The 23,637-nt window shown below is 40.9% G+C and overlaps 1 protein-coding gene across 2 annotated transcripts in view; it reads right to left on the bottom strand.

Moving 5' to 3' along the window:
- Window positions 1-23,637, bottom strand: part of COCH (cochlin) — a 42,868-nt gene that overhangs the window by 9,354 nt on the left and 9,877 nt on the right. For both annotated transcript variants that reach the window (XM_061613224.1, XM_061613223.1), the window contains 4 exons: window positions 10,456-10,589; window positions 6,922-6,984; window positions 4,119-4,163; window positions 3,883-4,030 (listed from right to left, as the gene is read on the bottom strand). In XM_061613224.1, the coding sequence (XP_061469208.1) occupies window positions 3,883-4,030; window positions 4,119-4,163; window positions 6,922-6,984; window positions 10,456-10,589 (390 nt within the window). The remainder of the gene's footprint in view (window positions 1-3,882; window positions 4,031-4,118; window positions 4,164-6,921; window positions 6,985-10,455; window positions 10,590-23,637) is intronic.

Below are 23,637 nucleotides of genomic sequence, written 5' to 3'. Positions count from 1 at the left end.
CAGATGTTGCTGAAATACAATTCCATCACCGCTCACCATTAGGCAATAATGGCTAAGGCTGATGAGGGTTGGAGGCCAGCAACATCTGGAGGGCCACAGGTTCCCCACCTCTGCATTGCACAGAAGGAAAAATTGAATTGTTGGTTGCAACACTTCCAAACCACTCAAAGTTGTGTACCAACCATCTCCAAGACAGCATGTTATACCAATTTACTTCTCTTCCTATATCTGCTTTTTTCTTCTTCTTTGAACTAGAGAGGGGGGAATGATGTGCCTCACTGCTCTTATCTCTTTCTCTCACCTTCCCCATTCTTTTATTATTTATTTATTTATTTAATTACATTTCTAGACCGCCCTATAGCAGAAAGCTCTCAGGGCGGTGTACAACAAATAAAATCACAATTAAAATATGAGCAAGTGTGAAAAATATAGTACAATTATAAAAACATTAAACATGATAAAAATCTGAAATAGAATTGCCATTGAGTTTATAAATTAAGATCCATATTAGGTTTAAAATATTAAATTTTAATATTAATTAAATATTAATTATTAAATATTAAATTTAATATTAATGTCACAGGCCCTTTCTCTCAAAGTCTGAATAATCAGGTTACTTTTCCGCCTATGAGTAGAGAATTGCTATGGGCAGAGAAAAAGTGGCTGCCACAAGCAAAAGCAAAGGAAACCATGAAGGATGGTACCAAAATACAGGGGGGAAGAGGTGAGGGAGGGCTCTCAGGAGGTTATAGAAAACCTTTGTTGAAATGAGGGCAGGGCACCTTTACCATTTTGTTAATGAAGGAAAGCAGCTTTGGGGGATTTGGGGATCTGGAGTATAGAAGCAGAGGGTGAAGTGCTTAACCGTTTCCCTTTGGGTTTCAAAATACATGTTTTCCCTTGTAAACAGGTGATTAGAACCCCTTAGAGGAAAAAGCAGCTGGGTGCATATGTGATGCTTTGGAGTAGAAAAATAGCAGGTATGGATAGGGTTAAGTACATCCCCCCACCTCCATCCTTGTCTCCATTCCAAATCCTCTTTTTCCAAAGCAGATTTCCACATATGTATAGATAGACATAGGTATATGGTGTTGGGGCTATGTTACATTTATTTGCCCAATGCATTTGGATGTACGCTGCTCAAGGAAAACTGTATAAACATGAAGATAACTCAATCATGTGCATTTTATTTTATTTTCATAGGAGATATTTTTGTAATTAGTTGTAAATTACTGTTTAAATGGATGTCTTCCCAGTTGTCCCTGAAAAAAGATTTGCATTCAAAATGCACTGGGCTCACTTCAATACACTGTTTCCAAGCACCTGTTGAGGTTTTCTGTTCTGTATTTTTCCCACCGCAAGCAGAGTAACATATCCATTGGCTGTATATCAGAGATATAATTTAACTAATTCCAGGAGTGCTATTTTCACTTTAAACCCTGCCCTGCATTAACTTCTTGTATGTGTTTTGCCACCAGTAACAGCCATTCAACACAAATGTTTTTCTTGGCTCTGCAAACGTTTTCAGAAGAATTGCTCATTTTTGACACTAATTCCCTTGGATGAAAAGTTTGTGCTGCTAGTGCAGGCCATGAGTATAAATGGAATAATCCTTTTGTGATTTAGTGTTTATGGGGTAACTGCTCATCAGCTTGGTAACAGACAGTATAAATTCTTCCAGATGTTTTTGGTCCTTTTTATTTTACATGTATTTTTTTTTAAAGAAGGCTTATTTTTGCATTTTTCATTCGTTCACGCAGTAACCATCACTGTTTGCTGACAAGTAGTGAACATAGTTGAGTTCATAATTTTAAAAACTGAGGAAAGAAGTGGCAGAACTAAAATCTTCACTGCTTAATCTCACCGATGGTTTAGGGGAGGGGAAAAAAGAGATTTATAGCCTTTTTCTCTTTCTTTATCCCAGAAGCAATTGCCAAAGAAGTTACAGTGCTGGAAACTTGCCATCATACAAGACCACATGTCGGGATCCCAAATAAACTGGAGCATGGTTTTTAAAATGCTGGCTATAGCGCAGTGGTAGAGTACATACAGAAAGTCCCAGCATCAGTCCCTGGTATTTCAAATTAAAAAGGCTGTAGGGAATGGAAAGACCTTTTCTGAAACTGTAGAGAGTCACTACCACTCACAGTAGACAATACTGGGCAGGATGGGCAAACAGTCAGGGTTAGTATAAGGCAGCTAGTTAGCTTCCTATAATCCCTATGAACTAATGGAGTAACTCTTTAGAGCCGCATTTCATTTCAAACCATTATATTGAACCACTTATTTTTTAAAATTAAAGATAGTCCAGTCTTTGGAAGCATGGCAGTAATAGTAACTAATGTGTCAATAAAAAACCCCAACACCTTAAAGCTTAGAATCATGACAAGATTGAAGCAGCCATGTTTTGGCATGTGTGGTGGTGGATGGCCAATTTTAACTCATTTCCTCTGTTTCTGATGTTCAATGAGTGTGAGTGTGGATTTTTATGAAGCCAAAGGAGACCAACCACATATCAAACTTGGGGGAGCCATTAGGGAGAGAAAGTCCTAAACAGGGTATCCCTCAAAACAAACCAATGAGACCTGAGCATGCTCAGACACCATGGAATATTAACTGTGTGGTAGGAAGGGAGCAGGGAAATGGAATGCAATATGTGGAGAAGGGCGTGGCTAACTGACTAACAGTGCAATCCGATGCATATCTACTCAGAAGTAATCTCCATTGGTTTCAATGGGCCTTACTCCCATGTGTGTATTGGATTGCAGCCTAGAACAATAAACAGCACTCCACTCTGCAACTTTTTTGCAGGTTGCACTTTCCACATTATTATTATTGTTATTATTGCTGTTGTTGTTATCCACATTTATTACCTGCCCTTCACCCAAAGGTCCCAGGAAGGGTTACAACAATTTTAAAATACAGCATTAAAAACAATTAAAAGCAACTTAATATTATTATGCACCGACAACTTCTTCAAAAATGGATTACTGAACTATAAATTCTGTGTTTTCTGTATCCTGTGTATCCACAGACTTGCCATGCATAATATCTGGCATTTATTTTTTGCAGAATTTGGCATTGAAGGAACTTCTGTTGCCATTTAAAAAAAAGTCTTCTGGATGCACAGAAAAGTTGGGAATAGGGCACAGGGCTTTAACAAATGCATATTTTCTTTCTCAAGTGACTTTTACTCTGTACCAGTCCTTTATCAACACATCCGTCTCCATGCTGATCTCTCCCTAACCCTGCCTTTCCACCTTGTCCTCTGATAATCCTAAAACAGCTATATAGAGATAAAATCTATTTGTGACAACAAGCCTGTATAGTAGGGGTGGGGAACTTTTGACCCTCCCGATGTTGTTGAACAACAACTCCTATCATCCGTGGCTATTGGCCATGCTTGCTGGGGCTGATGGGAATTAAAGTTCAGCAAAATCTGGAGGACCAAAGGTTCCCCACACCTGCTATATAAATAACTAAGAGGACCACAGGAATGTCCAGCAAAAATATGCCTTTGGCTATCAAATGTTGGGGATTAATAACAGTGGGTGTTTATCACCATAATCTAACTGGCTAAACACAGTAATCAGAATGCTGCACTAGAGTGGCCTCAACATGTTACTTTTTATGTTCTTCCTATTTATTTTCAGTTACTTATTAACATGCTCCTAATATACTGCCAGGATGTAATTTAATATTCATCGTGTAAGGAGATAGATGGCACTGTTACGCAGTCTAAATGTGATGCAAACTATAGCAGCAAATACACAGACTATAATACTGTCTTTCTTAGTTAGATACTGCCCACTCTTAGCACATTGTTATAAATTACAGCACCCAAGAAGAAGTGATGTACCAAATAGGACATATTTCTGGTACCTGGCTTGTACAACTCCCACATGTGGTCCTTCAGTTCCAATTCCCAGCATCACCGCTACTTTCCCAACAAAGTTCTTCTGCAAATTAAATCTACGCTGCCCAATATTGTAGCTTCCATCAATCAGAAAAGCAAAATCCGCTTTACAGTCTGTGAACACCCAAGATAGTTAGATTAACTTAAAGGCAAATTAACATCAGAAATTTGTTTTATGTGGCACAGCTAAGCAGTATCCTACCTTTGTTACCAGACTTTTTCTCAAGAGGTTTCTTGGGTCGTTTACCTAGAAAGTAGAAAACATAATGAATTCTTTACATGTATATATAATTTGGATGAAAATGTGGCATGAAGTGAAGTTAAAAGCAGAAGCCGGGGGGGTGGGCTGTTATTACTTTTGTATCCTGCCTGTCTTCCATGGAATTTGATAGCATATACAGGGCTTTTTCCATTATATCCTTAAAACAATGACCATGTAAGCATGCTAGGTTAAAAGATAGGGTGACCAGCCAAAGGTCACTGAGTAAAACTTCAATTCAATACATATCTACTCAGAAGTAAGCTCAATTGTGTTCAACGGGACTTACTCCCAGGTAAGTGTGCACTGCACTGCAACCTAAGTTTCATAATTGGGTAGGGATGTGAACCAAGGTCTCCACGGCTCAAATCCAGTGCTCTACACACCACATAGACTACTTTTGTCCTTGCTTTTAGGAATTGAACAGAGGTGAAAGAACAAATATATGACTGTATTATAGCAAATGTATTCAGAAATGATGCTAATCAGTGTAGTTTGACATGCATCTGAGCATATCTGTGTTGTCATAGGAGTGGTACCGTGCAGGGGTATATATGGGAATGCTTTTTGCTAATATTTCTACTTAGGTATTACTGTATTTTGAAATGTTTTTAGTTGGTTTTAAAATGTTTTAAATATGTGTTTTGTTTTATTTGAGATTTTATTGTTTTAACTTTTTGATGTTTGTCACCCTGGGCTCCTTTGGGAGTAAAGGCAGGACAGAAATTTAATAAATACATCATTTTAAAGCACTGTCCCGATTTCTAAAAGTGGTAAGTGACAGAGAGTGCATCAAGAGAGACAGAATCCGTACATATGAGCCCCCCAACCCAAACTTGCCATAGAAACACCTGCCCCTATTAGGACAGAGAATCACAATTTGGCAATGTCTTATACCAGCAAATGAGCAAAATGTCATATAAGATAAAAGTTTCACCAGGCACAGATTCTTTAATCATGGTAACATGTATTGGGGAAAGTCAGAGGGGCAAAACTGAGGCTTCTGTGCAAATTTTTGAGAACGATTTCACAACCGCTGCATAATTTATTCTGTATTTATTTAGTATTGCAATTATATTCCACCTCTCTTCCGAAGAGCTCCAAGTGGCACACATGTTTCTTCCCCTCTCTATTTTATTCTCACAACAAACCTGTGAGGTATGTTAGGCTGAGAGGTCCAAGGCCACCCAGTGAGCTTCAGGGCCAACTGGGGATTTGAAACATGGTCGCCCAGGTCATAGTCCAACACTCTTGACCACCCTGGCTGTGGCTCTATATCTATACATTGAATAAAAGACTACCATTAACGCAACTCTTCTTCTTTCTGTATGACATTATAGTGATGTTTACAATTTATGCAGTACGGGGTGATGAGATGAGAGGAGTAGGATCAAAGAGGGAGCACAGTGCAGCAATGCAATTAAAGGATTGTCTTCACCCATATGAGCCTATTAATTTATGAAGATCAGCTAGAGCAGTTCACAAGAATGGTCAATTAGGTTGGCAGATGAAAGAAATAGGCATTCACAGCATCGGCCAGTAAATAATAAAACTCCCTTCCTGTAGAGCTACACATTCAGAACATACATTGAAGACCCATTTGTTCCAGTCTCCCTTTAACTTTTTGTTGACCCTTTATGATTCTGGATTCTTATACTTTGTATGATTCTATTGTATCTCAACTTAAATCTCCTTTAATTGTATGCCATCTTGTGAGGATTATGTCCTGAAAGGCAGCCCATGAAAACAATATAATTTGGGGCTCTGCCTGAGCACTTTGCATGCCAAACCCTTCTCCAGGTTGCCGAGGCCTCTCCCCCTCTTTCCATCCACCCTCCTTCCCTTCTTCCCACCAGTGCACAGCCTGGGAGAAAGGGAGGCCTCGCAGTAGCAATTCTGAGGCCTCGCATGAAGCAGCTCTGTGGGCCACCAAGGTTAATGCCAGCTGCTCACTTGCCTTCCATCTCCCTCTCCCCCACCTGGTCTTGAGCCCAGTGAAGCTGGGCCACCTGCTTGCTCACTTCCTTCCCCCTTCTTCCCCCAGCATTGAGCCCAGCATGGATGGGGGTGCTGCCCATCATTGCCTGTTCAGTTGCCTGCCTTCCCCCTCTTTCTTCCCCCCTAGCCATGAGCTCAGTATGGCTGGGTCACATTGTAGTTCACAGTGCCACCTGTCTGTGGCCAGGTGAACTATAACTTGATGCATTCAGGGTTTACAAAACTATTACATAGTTAGCTAGATGTAATATAATAATGTGCTAGCTCTTTAGAACATTGGTGAGGAGTTGCATGTGACAGAGGGGCATTCCAAGGCAGTTAGAAACTGTTTGAGTTAGGAGGGCCAGCAAGGTGACTTGGTTAGGTAAGAAGGGTTAGTTAGTAAATGGTGAGTGTGATTATGACTATGAGGATATAGCCAGGGACACTCACAATTAACTGTTATAGTAATGTTATAGAGATTACCAGTAAGATAGCATCTGTTGTTTACTTTTTCAGTAATTTTTTAAACAAATTATTTGATAACAGCTGTATCTGCCTTTTCCATGTGTCTGGAGGAAGCTTACTACCAGAACACCTCTTGTAGGTCTTGACAATAGTATCAGGTCCTTCTGGTCACACACATTTCCCTGTACCACAGACGCACTGTAGGAAACATACTATATAATGATGACAGAATAAATACAGAATAATTTATTTCTTGGATGTTCTTGATAGATAAGAACATATTTTGAAATAAACTTTTTACCTGTGGATGGGCGTACTGTTGAAATTGGCCGCCCAGCAGCTTCAAGTGCACCACTCCTGACACCTGTTGCCATATTGAAAAATATATCAAGTTTATTGCATTGCTGTCAAATTACATTGTATTCAGACAGGTTGCACATGCCCAGTTTTACCTCATTAAATAAATTCTAAACAAGTTGACACCTCAAACCTCTAGATCTCACTGGGTAGCATTTTCATTGTTCTACCTATTTTTGTTCTCTCACTGCTGATACAAGCTTGGTAATGTTGCCAACCACTGTCAGAAACCAGAACAATGGATTACCTATAACTAAACAATTCTGTAACTTCTCATTTAGTGTCAGCTCTACACTGCATCAGCAGTGTCAGGGGGGGCTGGAAATTCCTGGGTCTTTGGCAGGGAAGGAAAGTCCTTAGCCAGCAGTCAGGTTGTAAATCTGCCAGGCCTATCCGAAGCGTACTTGCCGAGTCAGAAGTCCAGAAGCGAGGTCAGTGGAGGTCCGGGATCAATTGCCAAGGAGGTCAGTCAAAGAGATGCTGCAGGGAAACTAGGTCTACACAAAGCCACGCCTGACGTTGCAGTCAGCAACAAGCTGCAGCCAAGGTGTGCCTTATAAAGAGCAGGATGGACAGCAGGTGTGAGCCCTCAGCATTTGGGCCTTAAGGAGACAGGCCTGCCTCTCTTCTGCCTGACCTTCTGCTGTCTATGTTCTGCAGGTGAGGGGGGAGTATCCTGTTCACTGTCTGTGTCTGGCTACAGGGCCTCTGCTGTCCCTGGGGTGCTCTGCAGCTGAGGGGCAGGAGCTGGATTCTCAGGAGGCTCCTCCGTGTCTCCTGCTGCTCCTGGGTCTGCTGCTGTTACTCCCGAGTCATCCTCATCTGAGGAGTCCTCTGACGGGGCCATGACATTTAAAAGGCTACACATGGTTTATTATGGAAAGGCACTTTGGGCGAAAATGATTTCATTCAAGCAAGATAACTCTGGAACACTTTGTATGTAAGAATGCTTCACCGGCTCCTCTTGTTGTTATGGGGATTTTCTTTTTGTCGGTTTGTTTTTCTTTGATCTTTGTTTTGCATTCTTGAACATAACTTCATTTTTTTAAAATCCCCCTGCACTTGGATAACTCTGTTGAGATGTAAGACCCACCTGACTATGGGGCAAGAATCAAAATCAGAGTTTCCGGCTCACAGGAAACCCGGGTTGCAACACGGCGGGTTTCCGAGGGGGAAGGAGGAGGCCCATCATGCTCCAGCATGGCACTGGAAGAGAGGGGGCAGGGGTGCTCTTGCAGGGACCAATTGGCTGGTGACTTGGCTCTCATGACAGCATCACCCGCAAGTGGATCAGAGGGAGAACTTGCCCTCCAGCATCCCCTCTCAGGCTATTTAAATAAGCTCACTCCTGCTCTCCTCAGCCAGTCTGGTGAAGACTTCCCCACCATCCCTCCCTCACTTGCAGGTGTTCAGATTTGCTTTCATTCACCCCACCCCACTCCCTCTATGGACTTCGTCAGTCACTGTCTGCCAGGGCTAGGAAGGAATTTGCCTGCAGGATGATTGGCCATACCTATGGATTTTACCTTCCTCATAGTTCCTTCATAATTCCCTCATAGTTCCTTCTAGTCTGCTTCTGTGTTGAAATTGCTTTTTAATATGTTTTTAAACCTTTTTTTAAAAAACAACAACCTGATTTTTAACCTTTTTTAAAGATGCCTTCAAAGCTTTTAAAAAATGTTTTTAAACTTGTTTTGTTTTAATGTATTTTAAAATCTGTTTTTACAATTTTTAAAGTGTTTTTAGTGCTTTTGTTTGCCGGCCTGGGCTCCTGCTGGGAAGAAGGGCAGGATATAAATCAAATAATAAATAAATAGCGGGAGTCCACACACTCATCTAGCTCTACATTTGGTCAAATATTAGGTCCGTCATCTGGTTTCATGTCAGTCTTACTTGTCACAGCACCTTGGTGGGTATTTGGCACTGGCGAGAATCTTGATCCAGGAAAGTGGGGGTAGGCCCCCAGTTTCCCTGTAAAGGGGGTCCCATTAAGGGATGTGGGGTGCATCATTTTTCCCCAATGCCCTGGCTCGGGAGCACAATGGGCGGAGACACCTCTGGTTGGCAAGGGGCCTCCAACACCAGTCCACATCAGGGAAGCCCCCAATCCCCCCTTTCTTTACCCCCCTTTCTATGGGGGGGAACCAACTTCCCAGGATTTTCCCCCAGCACTTGGAGCCAGGGAGAAGCAGGACTCACTGATCTGACAGCAGTCGGGCTGTGCGATGGAAGATCCTGACTATGCCAAGCCAAATCCTCTGATTTCTGTAATCAATAAAGTGTTGTGGCCTTATTTTGCCCCACAATGGTCTTTGGTCTTGTTATTTCACTACCTCCATCCTTAGATGTACATCACACCTGAGTCCGCAACTCTTGAGAGTCCCTGTGAACTAAACCAGTTACAGGCAGGATGATTTTCTTCACACAGGCTGGGTCTTTTTAAAAATAATATTTCGCAATGTCATGAGTGAAGATGGGGAAATAGACTTGGCCAAACACTTCTTTCCCCCTGATCTTTGATACTTTGCATCTCTTACAAAGAGTAGGTTTATTTACCTTGAATTACTTCTTTAGGCCAATGTTCAACACCCGGAGTCCTGATCCTCAGTGTAACCTGAATATCTCAATGCCTCCTAAGGTATCTCTGGAATGTATGTATCTTGAAGTCCCTACTAAGCATCTCTCTCTCTCTCTCTACCCCTTAATGATCTCTCCTTGTTATATATCTTTTATTTTGATTCCATCTCTTTTCTATTGGAAGGAGATATATATGTAAATAAATGGCTGACAAAAACAGAATGTTAAAATAATCTATTTAAACATTTCAAATTCCAGTTTCATCAGTAACATAGTTGGACTGCAAATGGGGCAGTAGTTTTTGAGTTTATAGTTTAGTGAATAACTAAACTTAACATTATCTTTTCCGATACTGAAAAGATGAGCAAAGACAATATGCACAAAAGCCCGGAGACAGTGACACTGCAGAGTACCATCTCTCAGAAAAGGATTAGGTCCTAAATTTTAATGAATGTGTTTATAAAGTTCTCTAACATCCTATGGCCTATTGGGTAGAACTGATTACACTGGTAATTCTGAAGTAATTATTCACGCTATTGATACCATAACTGTCCAGGAATAATATGCATGTGTTGCTTCTGGCACCTATTTTTCAAGGCAAAGCAACAATGTTTTGACAGGTGCATGTGCTCCTGTATGTATTTTTCATCATTCCTAAATATTTAGGAGGCTCCCTGGAGGAAAAACCTTGTCTCGACAAGGCATCATTTGATTGCTTATTTTATACATTAGATTTGTCTGAAATTCTTCATCACATGACACAAGAGGAGCAGTATGGTGGTTTGCTATTAAGAAAAATAAAAAATGAAACCATGAAAAAAGGGATATAAGCCAGCCAGTTTTGTCCATATTGGTAATTTCAAAACTAATTTGACAAAATAACATTTTATCATTCACTTACTGGATACTGAAAATGATGATGACCATCTAGAGAGCACTTGGGACTGGATTCCATTGGCATATATTGCAGAGTAGTTCTCTTGCCCTGGTAATATTTGCACTCTGACAGCCCCACCTGAAGTGGTGATCGCACCTCTGTAGCAAAATAAGATTTTCAGATACACCTATGTATTCGTGCATGCAACTAAAACTATTTCACACTTTGGAGGAGACCCACTTGAACATTTTGCAAAAGGTCTGCAGATTTTTAATAATTAGTGTTAAGAAAGTAAGTTTATGTATTTTCCATTCAGCTGCAGATTTTTAATAATTAGTGTTAAGAAAGTTTATGCATTTTCCAATCAGCCCTAAACATACTAAGAAGCACATTCAGCACAGTGCAATGCAATTTGCTTCCTAAGGTATTTTGAACAGTTGCTTTAGACTGCAATGCTATACCCACTTACCTGGGAATAAGTTCAACTGAATTCAGACTGTCTCACCAATCACAGGTTATACCATGAATATGTGTAGTATATATAGTGAAACACATTAAGTGGTCCCAAAACTGATTTAAAAGTAACTGACCTGTTATAGTTTAAAATATAACTATCATGGGTATACAATTATCTGCCTAGTTGATAAACTTTGAGGTTTGTATTGGCTTTAATTTGATACATAATTATTTTATGGCCTGTTCCTAAAGGTTGCTGCACCATTAAATAAATGTGTCAGATTCACAATTGGTTATTTATTTATATTAGCTATTCATTTATACCCCTTGCTTCAAGATTAAATTTTAAGGCAGCTTAAAATATGAGTAATAAAAACAATAGGAAAAAAAGAATAGAATATATCAATTTAAACATTTTGAATCAGGATCTAGGAGGCAGCATAGAGGCAATAAGAATTAACTCCATTCACACAATTAGCAAGGGCATGAACGGATTTTTTAACATAAATTACAGGTGCAAGGCCCAATCCATATCAGCTCCCCCAATTGCAAATTATTTTTAAGAAGTTATTTTTGCAATTAGCAATTGTGTGAAGACTGCATCCAGTTTTGCCCTTACTCATAAAAAAACTTTGTGAAGTAAAAAGGTCTTTCACAGCACAACTAAAGATGGCAAGAGAGAGGGGCTTGCTAGATTTTCCCAGGAAGGGAATTCCATAAATGTGATGTCACCACTGAAAGATTCCTGTCCCAGTTAGCTGCTAATTTTAACTGATGATGGGCCACAGAGCTGGGCCTCTGAAGCCAATATTAAATAGCTTGGCTAGGCTCATAAGGGTGTAAGCAATCTTTAAATGGAAATGGACTGCCTTCAAGTCGATTCTAACTTATGGCGACCCTACGAATAGGGTTTTCATGGTAAGCGGTATTCAGAGGGGGGTTTACCATTGCCTCCCTCTGAGGCGGAGAGGCAGTGACTGGCCCAAGGTCACCCAGTGAGCTTCATGGCTATGTGGGGATTCGAACTCTGGTCTCCCAGGTTGTAGTCCAGCACCTTAACCACTACACCACACTGGCTCTCAAGCAGTCTTTAGGATAACCTTATTCTAGGCATAGAGCTTTAAAGGTCAATAACTTTTAAGCTGAGGCTGCAAACATATTTGTAACAACTGATGCAATTGCAATTGATGCAGGATGAGCATGATATGAACTGATCACTTGGCTTCTACCAACATCCTGATGGCAATATTCTGGACAATTATTGTTTCCAACCAATGTAGTGTGTACTCCACATAGAGAACATTGTAGTGGTCCAATGCATGGACCCATGCATGAGTAACTGAAGGTACATTCACCTTTTTCAACACAATTTTTTCAGCTACTTCAGTTGCAATTGGCGTACTATGTTAAATAAAATGGCATTATGGCTGAAGAGAGGTTACCAAAGCTATTCCACTTTGTGATGGTAACCTGGGAATCTTCAATCTTTTCTGACATAAATAGATGAAAAAATGACTATCTGGAAGGGGATTTCTGTTTTAAGTATTTATAAATCAGCATGATTTGATTTGTGGGATAGTAATAAATAAGTCTTAACTACACATCCTTCATACTTCTGACATCAATTATTTAGCATGTTATTTTATAAGAACATAAACATTAAGGTCAAACAAAATTCTCCCAATCATCAATGTTCTATTGAATGAGATTCCTTTGGAGCAGTTACCACCAGAGAAAATAAAAGTTGGGATGGATAATAGTAACATAGCAGAAGGAAGAGTAAAACAAGGATTTTATTAAATATTGGAAGAGTGAAATATGAAAATCTCCTTTATACACTCAAATCAGAAAAAATAGTAAATAAATGTAATAACCTGATACAGGCCCTATTAGGGCACAATCCTATAGTCTCTGGGAGGACATCCCAGGGGTCATAAGATGCCTTCCCATGGGTGGAGAGAGAGGTCCAACCTCAAAGGGAAGATCCAACCTAAGTTCCCTCCCAGCCACTACAGCAACCTCTGCAGCCTTAACTTGCCAATGTTAAAACTTCAGTATTGGTAGAGGGGAAAAGGAGGTGAGCCGGGGGCAGATCTGGGGCATTACAGATTCCCCCAACACCCCCCAATGGGGGTGGGTTGGAGTGGAATATATACCAGCCCTGAAACATTGGGTTGTATTCAGTCAGTGCAGTGCTAAGGTGAACATTCAGTCAACAGCATATTCTCCCTCTTTCCTACTTCTGTTATATCTGTTCTGGGGGTTCCCTCAACCCTCTGGAGCAGATTTTGGGATGGTGCAAGGTGTACACAGGAGTAGGAAAAGGGAAACCCCATTGCACCAGCACAAATATTTCATTGAATACTGTCCATTGAAAACAATGGGAGGACAATCTTAGAACCAAGAAAACTAACAAACAAAAAGGAAAGGAAAAAAAGGAAAAATGCTTCTCTGTCCTCCCTTCCAACCTGCTGCCACAATCTCAGCAGGGCTTTGGATATTTTGAATCTTCTGCCTTTTGTTTTCCCCTAACACACCGGTAGGACTGCTGCTGTATCTAGTTTCAAAGAAGATATCTGTAGTTACTAATGCAGGAATCAAAACTTTATACATGAAAGCCTCTTTCAGATGTTTAACCATCATATCAACTTAAATTAGGAGTTGAAAATGCCACCACATGGAAAATTCAGCCTGTATCTGTATTCCCAGGAAATGAAGATGTGTAGTTCTGTGGCTATAAAACACTAATTATCTTACATTTGTTGCAACGGTAATACTGCTTTGATGCTCTAGCAAAATTCTAGATTATGCACTGCATACTTGTTTAACACTGTAGGTATCGGGGTTTCTTGTTATTGTTGCTGTTGCATTTGTGCAATCTTTGTGATAACATGCATATAAAAGAGCTAGCATAGCATAGTAGCTAAGAGACAGATATAAATCAGGATGTCCCTGGTTCAAATCTCATTTCTGTTATGAAGTCATTAAATGGACTTAGGCAAGCCACAGTTTCAGCCCCCTCCAACACAATGGAAATAATGATATGGACCAATCATAGAATTATTGTGTGGACTGCAGCAAGATACTCTGAACATTTGAAACTGCTATATGAACATGACATAGTATTGTTATTTTTAACTTCAACTGATCATATTATCCTGCTTTATCTTCCATAGAACCCTTCTCACATACTATGTTCTCCAAAAACTTAATTTAATAGGGTTTTTTTTTGCTTTGGACAGCTTATAGCACAGTAAAAGCTTATAGCACAATAAATCAGTCTCTAAGTGCAGAATTATACATTATAGTAAACATGGAGCTACCTTGTTGCCCCATATGGAGATCTTCCCCTCCTTAACATGTAACAAATCTGCCCACACTCTGCTGAAATAATTCTGTTTGCTTTTCCCTGCTCTCAGCACTAGTCAAGAATGATGTGGGGAAGGGCTGAGGAAAATGCAGAGCAGTCATTATGATGTCAGGACACAGATTATTGCTAACATTATACAGCAAGGGAAGACTACTCTTGTCCATGCACTGGTAACCTCCAGGCTGGATTACTGTAATGAGCTGTATGTGGGGCTTATATTTGTTGATCTGGAAGTTGCAGCTGGTGCAAACTGCAGCAGCGAGACTGCTCACTAGGTCAGGGGATCGCCAACATGTCACCCCGCTGCTGAAAGAATTGCACTGGCTGCCCATTTGCTGCTGGGCCAAGTTCAAGGTTCTAATTTTGGTGTACAAAGCCCTATACAGCTTGGGACCAGGATACTTGAAAGACCATCTTATCCCTTCTATACCCAGTCGATCACTGCGCTCTGCAAGTGAGGGCCTCATGCAGATAATACCATCTTATCAGGAGGTCTGTCCTGCACAACATAGGAAACGGACCTTTAGTGTGGCAGCACCTACCCTTTGGAATTCCCTCTCCTTAAATATTAGACAGGAACCATCTCCATTATCTTTTTGGCGCCTCCTGAAGACCTTCCTCTTTCAACAAGCCTTTTAAGCTGAGACCTTATTCCAGTCTGCATCTGTGTTGGAATTGCTTTTTAATATGTTTTTAAACCTTTTTTAAAAAAAGATTGTTAAAGCTTTTAAAAAAATGTTCTTAAAGATGTTTTGTTTTAATATATTTTAAAGTCTGTTTTAAAGTGTTTTTAGTGCTTTTATTTGCTGCCCTGGGTTCGTACTGGGAGGAAGGCCAGGATATAAATCAAATAATATAGAAAGAAAGAACTCTACACAGTGCTACTGTTTTCAGGAGCAGCCTTAATTTAATTGTAACATGTAATTCTGCCCTACTGAGATAATATTTTTCTTGGTAAAGACTCACATTAATTTCTCTCTGAATATCCATGATTTTTCATACACTTCTACTATTTTGCTATGTATTCACACCAATTGAAATTGCTTCCTAATGGACAGTCAAGTACATGTGATATGCAAATCACAAGGTCTTGGAACGGGTGGTTGCCAGCCAGCTCCAGGCGCTCTTGGATGAAACCGATTATCTAGATCCGTTTCAATCCGGTTTTAGGCCCGGTTTTGGCACAGAAACAGCCTTGGTTGCCCTGTATGATGACCTTTGTCGGGAGAGGGACAGGGGGAGTGTAACTCTGTTGATTCTCCTTGATCTCTCAGCTGCTTTTGATACCATCGACCATGGTATCCTTCTGGAGAGACTCGCGGAGTTGGGAGTTGGGGGTACTGCTTGGCAGTGGCTCCGCTCCTACTTGGCGGATTGTCTCCAGAAGGTAGTGCTTGGGGAACATTGCTCGATACCCTGGACTCTCCATTGTGGAGTCCCTCAGGGATCGGTTCTGTCCCCCATGCTTTTCAACATCTACATGAAGCCTCTGGGTGCGGTCATCCAGAGTTTTGGAGTGCATTGCCATCAGTATGCTGATGACACGCAACTCTATTACTCCTTTTCATCTGCTTCAGGTGAGGCTGTTGATGTGCTGAACCGTTGCCTGGCCGCGATAATGGACTGGATGGGAGCTAATAAACTGAAACTCAGTCCAGACAAGACTGAGACGCTGTTGGTGAGTGCCTTTTCCGCTCAGATGGAGGATGTTCATCCTGTTCTGGATGGGGTTACACTCCCCCTGAAAGAACAGGTTCGTAGTTTGGGGGTTCTTTTCGACCCTTCCTTGTCACTTGAGGCTCAGGTAGCCTCGGTGGCTTGGAATGCATTTTACCATCTTCGTTTGGTAGCCCAACTATGCCCCTATCTTGGCAGTGACGACCTCGCCTCAGTTGTTCATGCTCTAGTGACCTCTAGATTGGATTACTGTAATGCACTCTACGTGGGGCTGCCCTTGAAGACGGTTCGGAAGCTGCAGCTAGTGCAAAACGTAGCAGCCAGACTATTGACGAGGACGAAGCGGTCCTCACATATTACACGTGTTCTGGCCCATTTGCACTGGTTGCCGATTTGTTTCCGGGCCAGATTCAAGGTGCTGGTATTGACCTATAAAGCCTTACACGGTGTGGGCCCGCAATATCTGATGGAACGCCTCTCCCGCTATGAACCTACCCGTACACGTTCGACATCTAAGGCCCTCCTCCGAGTACCGTCTCACCGAGAGGCTCGGAGGGTAATGACAAGATCTAGGGCCTTCTCGGTGGTGGCCCCCGAATTGTGGAACAGTCTCCCCGAGGAGGTACGCCTGGCGCCTACGCTGCTATCCTTTCGGCGCCAGGCTAAAACCTTCCTATTCTCCCAGGCATTTTAATATATTTCTATGCATTTTACTGTTTTAATGTTTTAGCTATGCTAATATCATTTAGTGTTATTATGAATTTGTATTTTTATCTGTGATTTTGTTCATTTATTGTATTATTGTATGTTGTACACCGCCCAGGGAGCCATTGGCTATGGGCGGTTTATAAATGAAATTAAATAAAATAAATAAAAAATAAATAAATCAATTGAGATTACTGTGGCCTACATCCAAGTAATAGATTTAGCATTGGAAAATTGTCCTTGAAGGTCTGTGAAACAGTATCAGTTTAAATCTAACTATTTTGGCTTAAAGGGATTGTAAGACTTTGTCATCACTGGAACATTGTACTTTATATACTACAGGCAACAGAGGGCAGACTTAGCATTCAGATGTAAACGCATAACATCCTCTGCTACTTTTAGTACTGAGGGGCTCTTTTGGAACACATTTTGAATTTGCCTCAAAGAACATAAAATAATTTTCCTCCATGAAAAACTGGTTTTGTTTTCACCTTGTCATTACACTATTTGTGACCTGAGCTTATTGCCACCTACCATGTCAACATCCCTTTGAATTAACCCGATAATTTTCCAGCATTCCTTCCACTTTGCCAGTTACCTAATGGTTAACACATTTCCTGTTCCTGCCCTAGCTGTTTGACAGGAAGACGTTGGAGATGTCTCTCCATTTCTTTGTGCCCTACTGATAATGAATACATGCTGCTAATATCTATATTATTTTATGATTTAAGATTTATCTTGCATGTCACATTCTACAGGTAGCATTGAAGATATGAAATACTGAATGGAGAAAGACAGGGAAACACAGGGAAGGGGGGAGAACAAAGCATTACTGGCCTTTCAGTACGCTAGGTTATTACAGAAATACCTCAGTTAACAAATCCTCCAGAAAAGAAGCTCCTTTTAGCAAAGTCTTTTTTGAGTGCAGGGGGCATGGGGGGGCACACGCACTGGCATGGTCAGAATGTGGCTCCTTGCCTACTGGATTGCAGCTTCTGCAGGCAGCTCTCTCCTGTGTGGTTGGAATGGCACTCCTTGCCATGTGGCACAGGTGCCTCTGCAGTAAACAGTGCTTCGGGTGTACTGGAAGCAATGTTTACTGCAGACATATTTACTCAAGTGTAGGGGAGGATGGCAGAGGGAGAGAGAGAGACCAAGCATAGGGTGGTAGTGGCGATGGCGGCTATCCCTTGCCTGCCTGCTCAAGTGTACAGAGAGGAGAACTGTGCTCAAAGCTTGAGATTGCTATAGCAAGATGCTACATGATAAAAGAAGAAAGGCAAGGCAGGCATCCTCGGATGCATTTTGGAAGAAGCCTTCAAGGGGGCTGTATACAACCTGACCTGGTTGTTTCATTTCAGACATGCATATTGTTGGTTTTGAATTTAAAAGTTTGCTGAAATATGTTGAACTGTTCTTTTTTGTGGTGTAGGAAACTATCCCTATTCTTTCCATGTTAGTCCTACCTCTGGTACCAAAGTTTTTGTTAAAAAAGTAATGTCCAGGAATGCATGTACTTCATTAACTGTACTTCTCTTCAGTGAACAGAAGGAAATTACTACCAAAGGCTTTTTCTTCTTCCCTGAGCAAAGTGTACCTCAGATTACTGTTCTGGCTATCTTTTATTAGATTAGAATTTGATGTTGAAAGGCTATGCAATATTTTGAGTTTTGCGGAGCACCATAAAAGAAACAAAACTATTCTTCAAACTCAGGCGCCTGTATTATTCTGTTATGGGACTAATAACAACTGGGAGGGGGGAACAATCTAGATTGGGAAAATTGCACAGAGGGAAAAGGTTAACAACTTCTTCCCCAGTACTGTCGCTCTGATCAAATCCAGAGCACCCTGTATCTGCTTTAATGTAAAACAAATAAAGTATTTGTAAAACAAATAAATCTCCCACAACACAGGTAGTTTGGCTCTGGGTCTGAAAGAGAAAATTTGGATAAATTTGCTTGTTAATCCAGAGGATTTTAATGATTTCAGATATGCCTTTTTCATGAAACTGCTAAGCTTTGAGGCAAGCTTTGGTATATCACATTAAATTATATAACTTTAAGGTATGTTTTCCAGTTAATGAAAATGGACAGGGCTTAATAAGAGCAAAAGCTTATTGGGACTACTTCACAGGATGTTAAGTTGAGCATTTGCTAGGGCCTGAAAACCTCCCCATCACCATCCTCACTTTGAACAAAATACCCAAGAAGAGAAGTAATGGTATGAAGGAATTCTCTGTTTGTAGGCTCTGCCTCTTCTACATTATGGAGTCCTACAGAAAGGGCCTCATTCAAGACCCTCAATATCCTGGTACTGCCCAGAAGCGATTTTCAATGGAAAGTGTGAAGTAACAATGAAGAACAGAGTATGTTTTAGTACAGGGAGTGATGTACTGGCAGCCTGCAGTTTGGAAGCTGCCCACATACTTTTTAAACTAGGCTTCCAGCCTTGTACCTACCAGGTTTCAGTGGCATCAGCAGCCCTGATGAAGCATTCCTGCAGGGTCCTCAGTGCAAGGAAGACCTCATTCACTTCTGGAGGTGCTTGTGCTGCGTTTGACCCACTCATCAACTTTGACTTCAACAAGCTCCCCCTTCTGTCATGGGAATGTGAAATACTGGAAGCGCTTTGAAGTACTGCTTTGTCACATCTAAAGTTCACTTAGAAATTGTTGTGGAGAGGTGATTGTTAGGGAGAGTAAGGAGGGTTTAAATGTGGGAAGCTATGGTGTATGTGACATCTTGCTGCAGTATATGCTTTTTATTTATTATTTATTAATTACATTTATACCCCACCTTTATTTTCATGATAGAAACCCAAGGTGGCTTACATGTGGTTCCCAGGTGGTCTCCCATCCAGGCACTGACCAGACCTGACCCTGCTCAGCTTCAGCAGGGTGCTGGCCTCATGTGCCTTCAGACCATCGCCTGGGACCAAGTTACGCGGTTGTGGCTTTTAAGTGACAACAGAAGTTAGTGTGTGTGTGTGTGTGTGCTTGGTTAGGAGTAGGGATGGGCGATAAATTCAATTCAGTTTGCATTTCACACTGAATCTATCAAATTTGTTCTTTCTGAAATAATATGAGAACTGAAACACAGCCATCCTTCAAAATTTGCCTTCTTGGAATTTTGCAATGCAGTTTGCCAAACAATGTTTATAAAAATGCATATGTTAAAGGAAAGTGTGCATAAAAATGAATATATGAGTGAAAATAACATACAAAATGCATTATATGACAAGAAATTGCTTGCAAAAATTTGTACATTAATCAAAACTGTGTTTATTATGAGAAATTCACACTAAAATGCTGGAGAATTTTTTTTTTTAAGTGTCCTTGGACTGTGTGTGTGTCGTTTGGTAGGTGCGTATGCTGCAAGCATGTGCAAGTGTGTGAGAGAATGTGGAATGGCCCTGCTGACTGTCAGCTCTGGCCAGGCCTCTTTTGTTTGTATCACATCCAACACTAGCATGTGGACCCTGGAGGGTTGGCCATGATGAGGCCCTTGGCCTTAAAAAAGTTTCCCACCCTTGCTTTAACATTTATTCAGCACACATTCCTCTTACCACTGAGTGGCCACAATGAGCCCTCACCATTGAAGGTAACACTTTTATCTAGGGCAGCCTTCCTTAACCCTGGGTCCTCAGATGTTATGACTGATAAATGCTGCCCTCATTGTTCACTCTCTTTTTACTTCTTAGTTTGAAGCTTCTGATATCAGTTCAGTTCCTTACTCTTGTCTTTGTCACTTTCAAGTTCTGTCTTAATCTTGGCATTTAAGCTGTTATGCCACCCGCATCTTCCACAGCCAGCATGGCCGATGGTCATGAATAATAGTTGTAGTCCAACAGCACCTGAGAACCCAAGCTTGGGCATGATATTAAAGCAGACTAAAGTTCCCACTATTTCTCATTTTAGAAATTAAGGAGGCAGCCTATCCAGAATTAAGCACTGCAACGTGCAATTGATTTCAATGTGGACTTTAAGTGTCATTGATTTCCCATTTAAACCAATGGCACTTAAAGGTGCTTAACTTGACTTAACTTGCTCTATGTTCTGGCTAGTGTGTATAACTCTATCAGAAGACACATCTGCATACTTAGTATAGATTTCATTTCAAAGCAGGTTTTTAACATCTGTAGGAGGACTTATGCTTATGAATACAAAAACAAACTATCTTTGCCACATAACCTAGGATTTCCACTGGGGAAAACCATTTCCAGCGACCTTAGAACATGTTTTTGTGGGCGAAAGGCCACTTCATTAGATGCATGAAGGGTTATCCAGAGTGGACTGTAGTTCATTGAAGCTTATTTCATAATAAAAGTGTTTGTCTTTATGGTGCCACAAGACTCTTGGTTGTTTTTGCTGAAACAGTCTAACACAGCTACCACTCTGGAAATTAGACCTGTCTAACTATTGCCAAGTTTTGACTTCAAGATGCAACTCTCTTGTTCATATGCATAAGATATTTGTGCACAGATGTGATGGCGCCAAATCTCTGTTCTCTTGAATGGGCTTAATGCTGTCCAAGAAATTTAGTGATCAGCTCAGCATAATTGTCCAGGGAGGACAAAATGATGCTAAAACAACCTCCCTACAATTTGACAAAGATGGTGTTGCCATGCAAAGAAAGGAAAAAAATGCCAAAGTGAAGGAAAATTGTTATTAGGCTTTAACTACAATGTTCCACTGTGATGAAAGAGATAAAAATAAAGAAGAGAAGAGTTAAGGTGATGTCCTTACAAGCACTGCACATACACTACTCAATCCAGATATCCAAAAGGAAAATGTGTCCTCTGGGTCCAAATGGCACACCACGATGCTATTCCTTTGCTCTCTGACAATACAAACTGGGAAACCTCATGTGCATTAAACGGAAGGCAAAATTCAGACCTCCTGGGCCTACTTGAGTAGAAAGTCAAAAAGATGACAATTGGCTGCCATAGGCTGTGATCCATAATATGATGTGAATACATGCGAGAAATAGCATTGGTGTGACAAAGTTTTGCAAACATTTCCCTTGCCTCTTGTCTCAGGTCAGACTTACAAATTGAGTTTTGGGCTTAAGGAGTTTGGAGCAGAAAGTTATTGAAGAAAGGGGGTCAAAAAAAACCCTATTGTATTCCCAGACCTATGTCTGAATTGCATTATTCTTCTGCAGAGCCTGTTCTCACAATCAGTTGCTGGTATTATAAATTTGGGTTCAGTATGTCCTAGTACTGAGTACAGTATACATCAATGAGTGTCACATTATTCTTTCTTAGTACGTGCCCAGTTCTCAAATCACATTCCTTATGCCACTGTTCAGTCAACGTTTGGTAGCTTTCCAACGGTGGAGCAAGCATGAGTTGTGGGTGTTGAAAGTAAAGTATGTGCTGAAACATGTAGACACCCTTCTCGAATCAACACATAAATCTATTCAGCTATCCAGTATTCTAATAAGGCAAGGGTGGGAACCCCTTTTTATCCGGCAGGCCATATTCCTTCATGGGCAACCTTCTGGGTGCTGCATGCCAGTAGTGGTTGGGGCCAGAGGCAAAAAGAGGATGGGCAATAGATATTGCCTTTATACAGTATTGGCCACTCAGAAGTTAAAGGTTTCTATCCCCCCCACACACACCTCCATCCAGGTGCGCAAGAGGCATTGTCACAGTTCAAGAACACATCCCAGCCAGGATAAAGGGTTTGAGGAGGACATGGAACAGGACTGGTGTGGGGTGCGGCCTGAGCAGAGTCTATGTGGCTTGCGGAGTAGTAATTCCTTTTGAACATATGAAGATGCTTTATTCAGTCCAATGTCTTCTCTGCCTGGCAACCACTCTTTAAACCCCAGAGAGAGAGGTCTTGTTCAGCCCTTAACTATATTTTTAATGGAAGATTCTAGGAACTGAAGCTGGGACTTGCTGGATCGACTCTACCTGTGATCTATAGCTCTTCCCACCCAGGTATACTTCTATAACATTATGCTATGTCAGAACATTTGGGGGACTGGTGGGCAAAATATGCTTCAATGACTCCCCCTCCAAATTAAACAAAGTATTTAACCCTAAAATATAAAGAAATTAGATGTATCATTTGTCTCTTTGTTGTAGTTATGTGCCTCCAAGTCGACTACGACTTATGGCGATCCTATGAATCCGTGACCTCCAAGAGCATCTGTCATGAACCACCCTGTTCAGATCTTGTAAGTTCAGGTCTGTGGCTTCCTTTATGGAGTCAATCCATCTTTTGTTTGGCCTTCCTCTTTTTCTACTCCCTTCTGTTTTCCCCAGCATTACTGTCTTTTCTAGTGAATCATGTCTTCTCATTACGTGTCCAAAGTATGACAACCTCAGTTTCATCATTTTAGCTTCTAGTGGCAGTTCTGGTTTAATTTGTTCTAACACCCAATTATTTGTCTTTTTTGCAGTCCATGGTATCCGCAAAGCTCTCCTCCAACACCACATTTCAAATCAGTGGATTTTTCTCTTATCAGCTTTTTTCACCGTCCAACTTTCACATCCATAGAGATCGGAAATACCATGGTCTGAATTATCCTGACTTACGTGTTCAGTGATACATCTTTGCATTTGAGGACCTTTTCTAGTTCTCTCACAGCTGCCCTCCCCAGTCCTAGCCTTCTTCTGATTTCTTGACTATGGTCTCCATTTTGGTTAATGATTGTGCCAAGGTATTGATAATCCTTGACAAGTTCCATGTCCTCATTGTCAACTGTAAAGTTGCATAAATCTTCTGTTGTCATTACTTTAGTCTTTTTGACATTCAGCTGTAGTCCTGCTTTGTGCTTTCCTCTTTAACTTTCATAAGAATTCATTTCAAATCATTACTGGTTTCTGCTAGTAGTATGGTATCGTCTGCATATCTTAAATTATTGATATTTCTCCCTCCAATTTTCACACCTCCTTCATCTTGGTCCAATCCTGGTTTCCATATGATAAGTTCTGTGTATAGATTAAATAAATAGGGTGATAAAATACACCCCTGTCTCACACCCTTT

Source organism: Rhineura floridana, chromosome 2 (genome assembly GCF_030035675.1).
Source record: "Rhineura floridana isolate rRhiFlo1 chromosome 2, rRhiFlo1.hap2, whole genome shotgun sequence".
Taxonomy (NCBI): Eukaryota; Metazoa; Chordata; class Lepidosauria; order Squamata; family Rhineuridae; genus Rhineura; species Rhineura floridana.
Note: the sequence above shows the minus strand (reverse complement) of the source record. Positions and strands in the feature narration are given on the sequence as shown.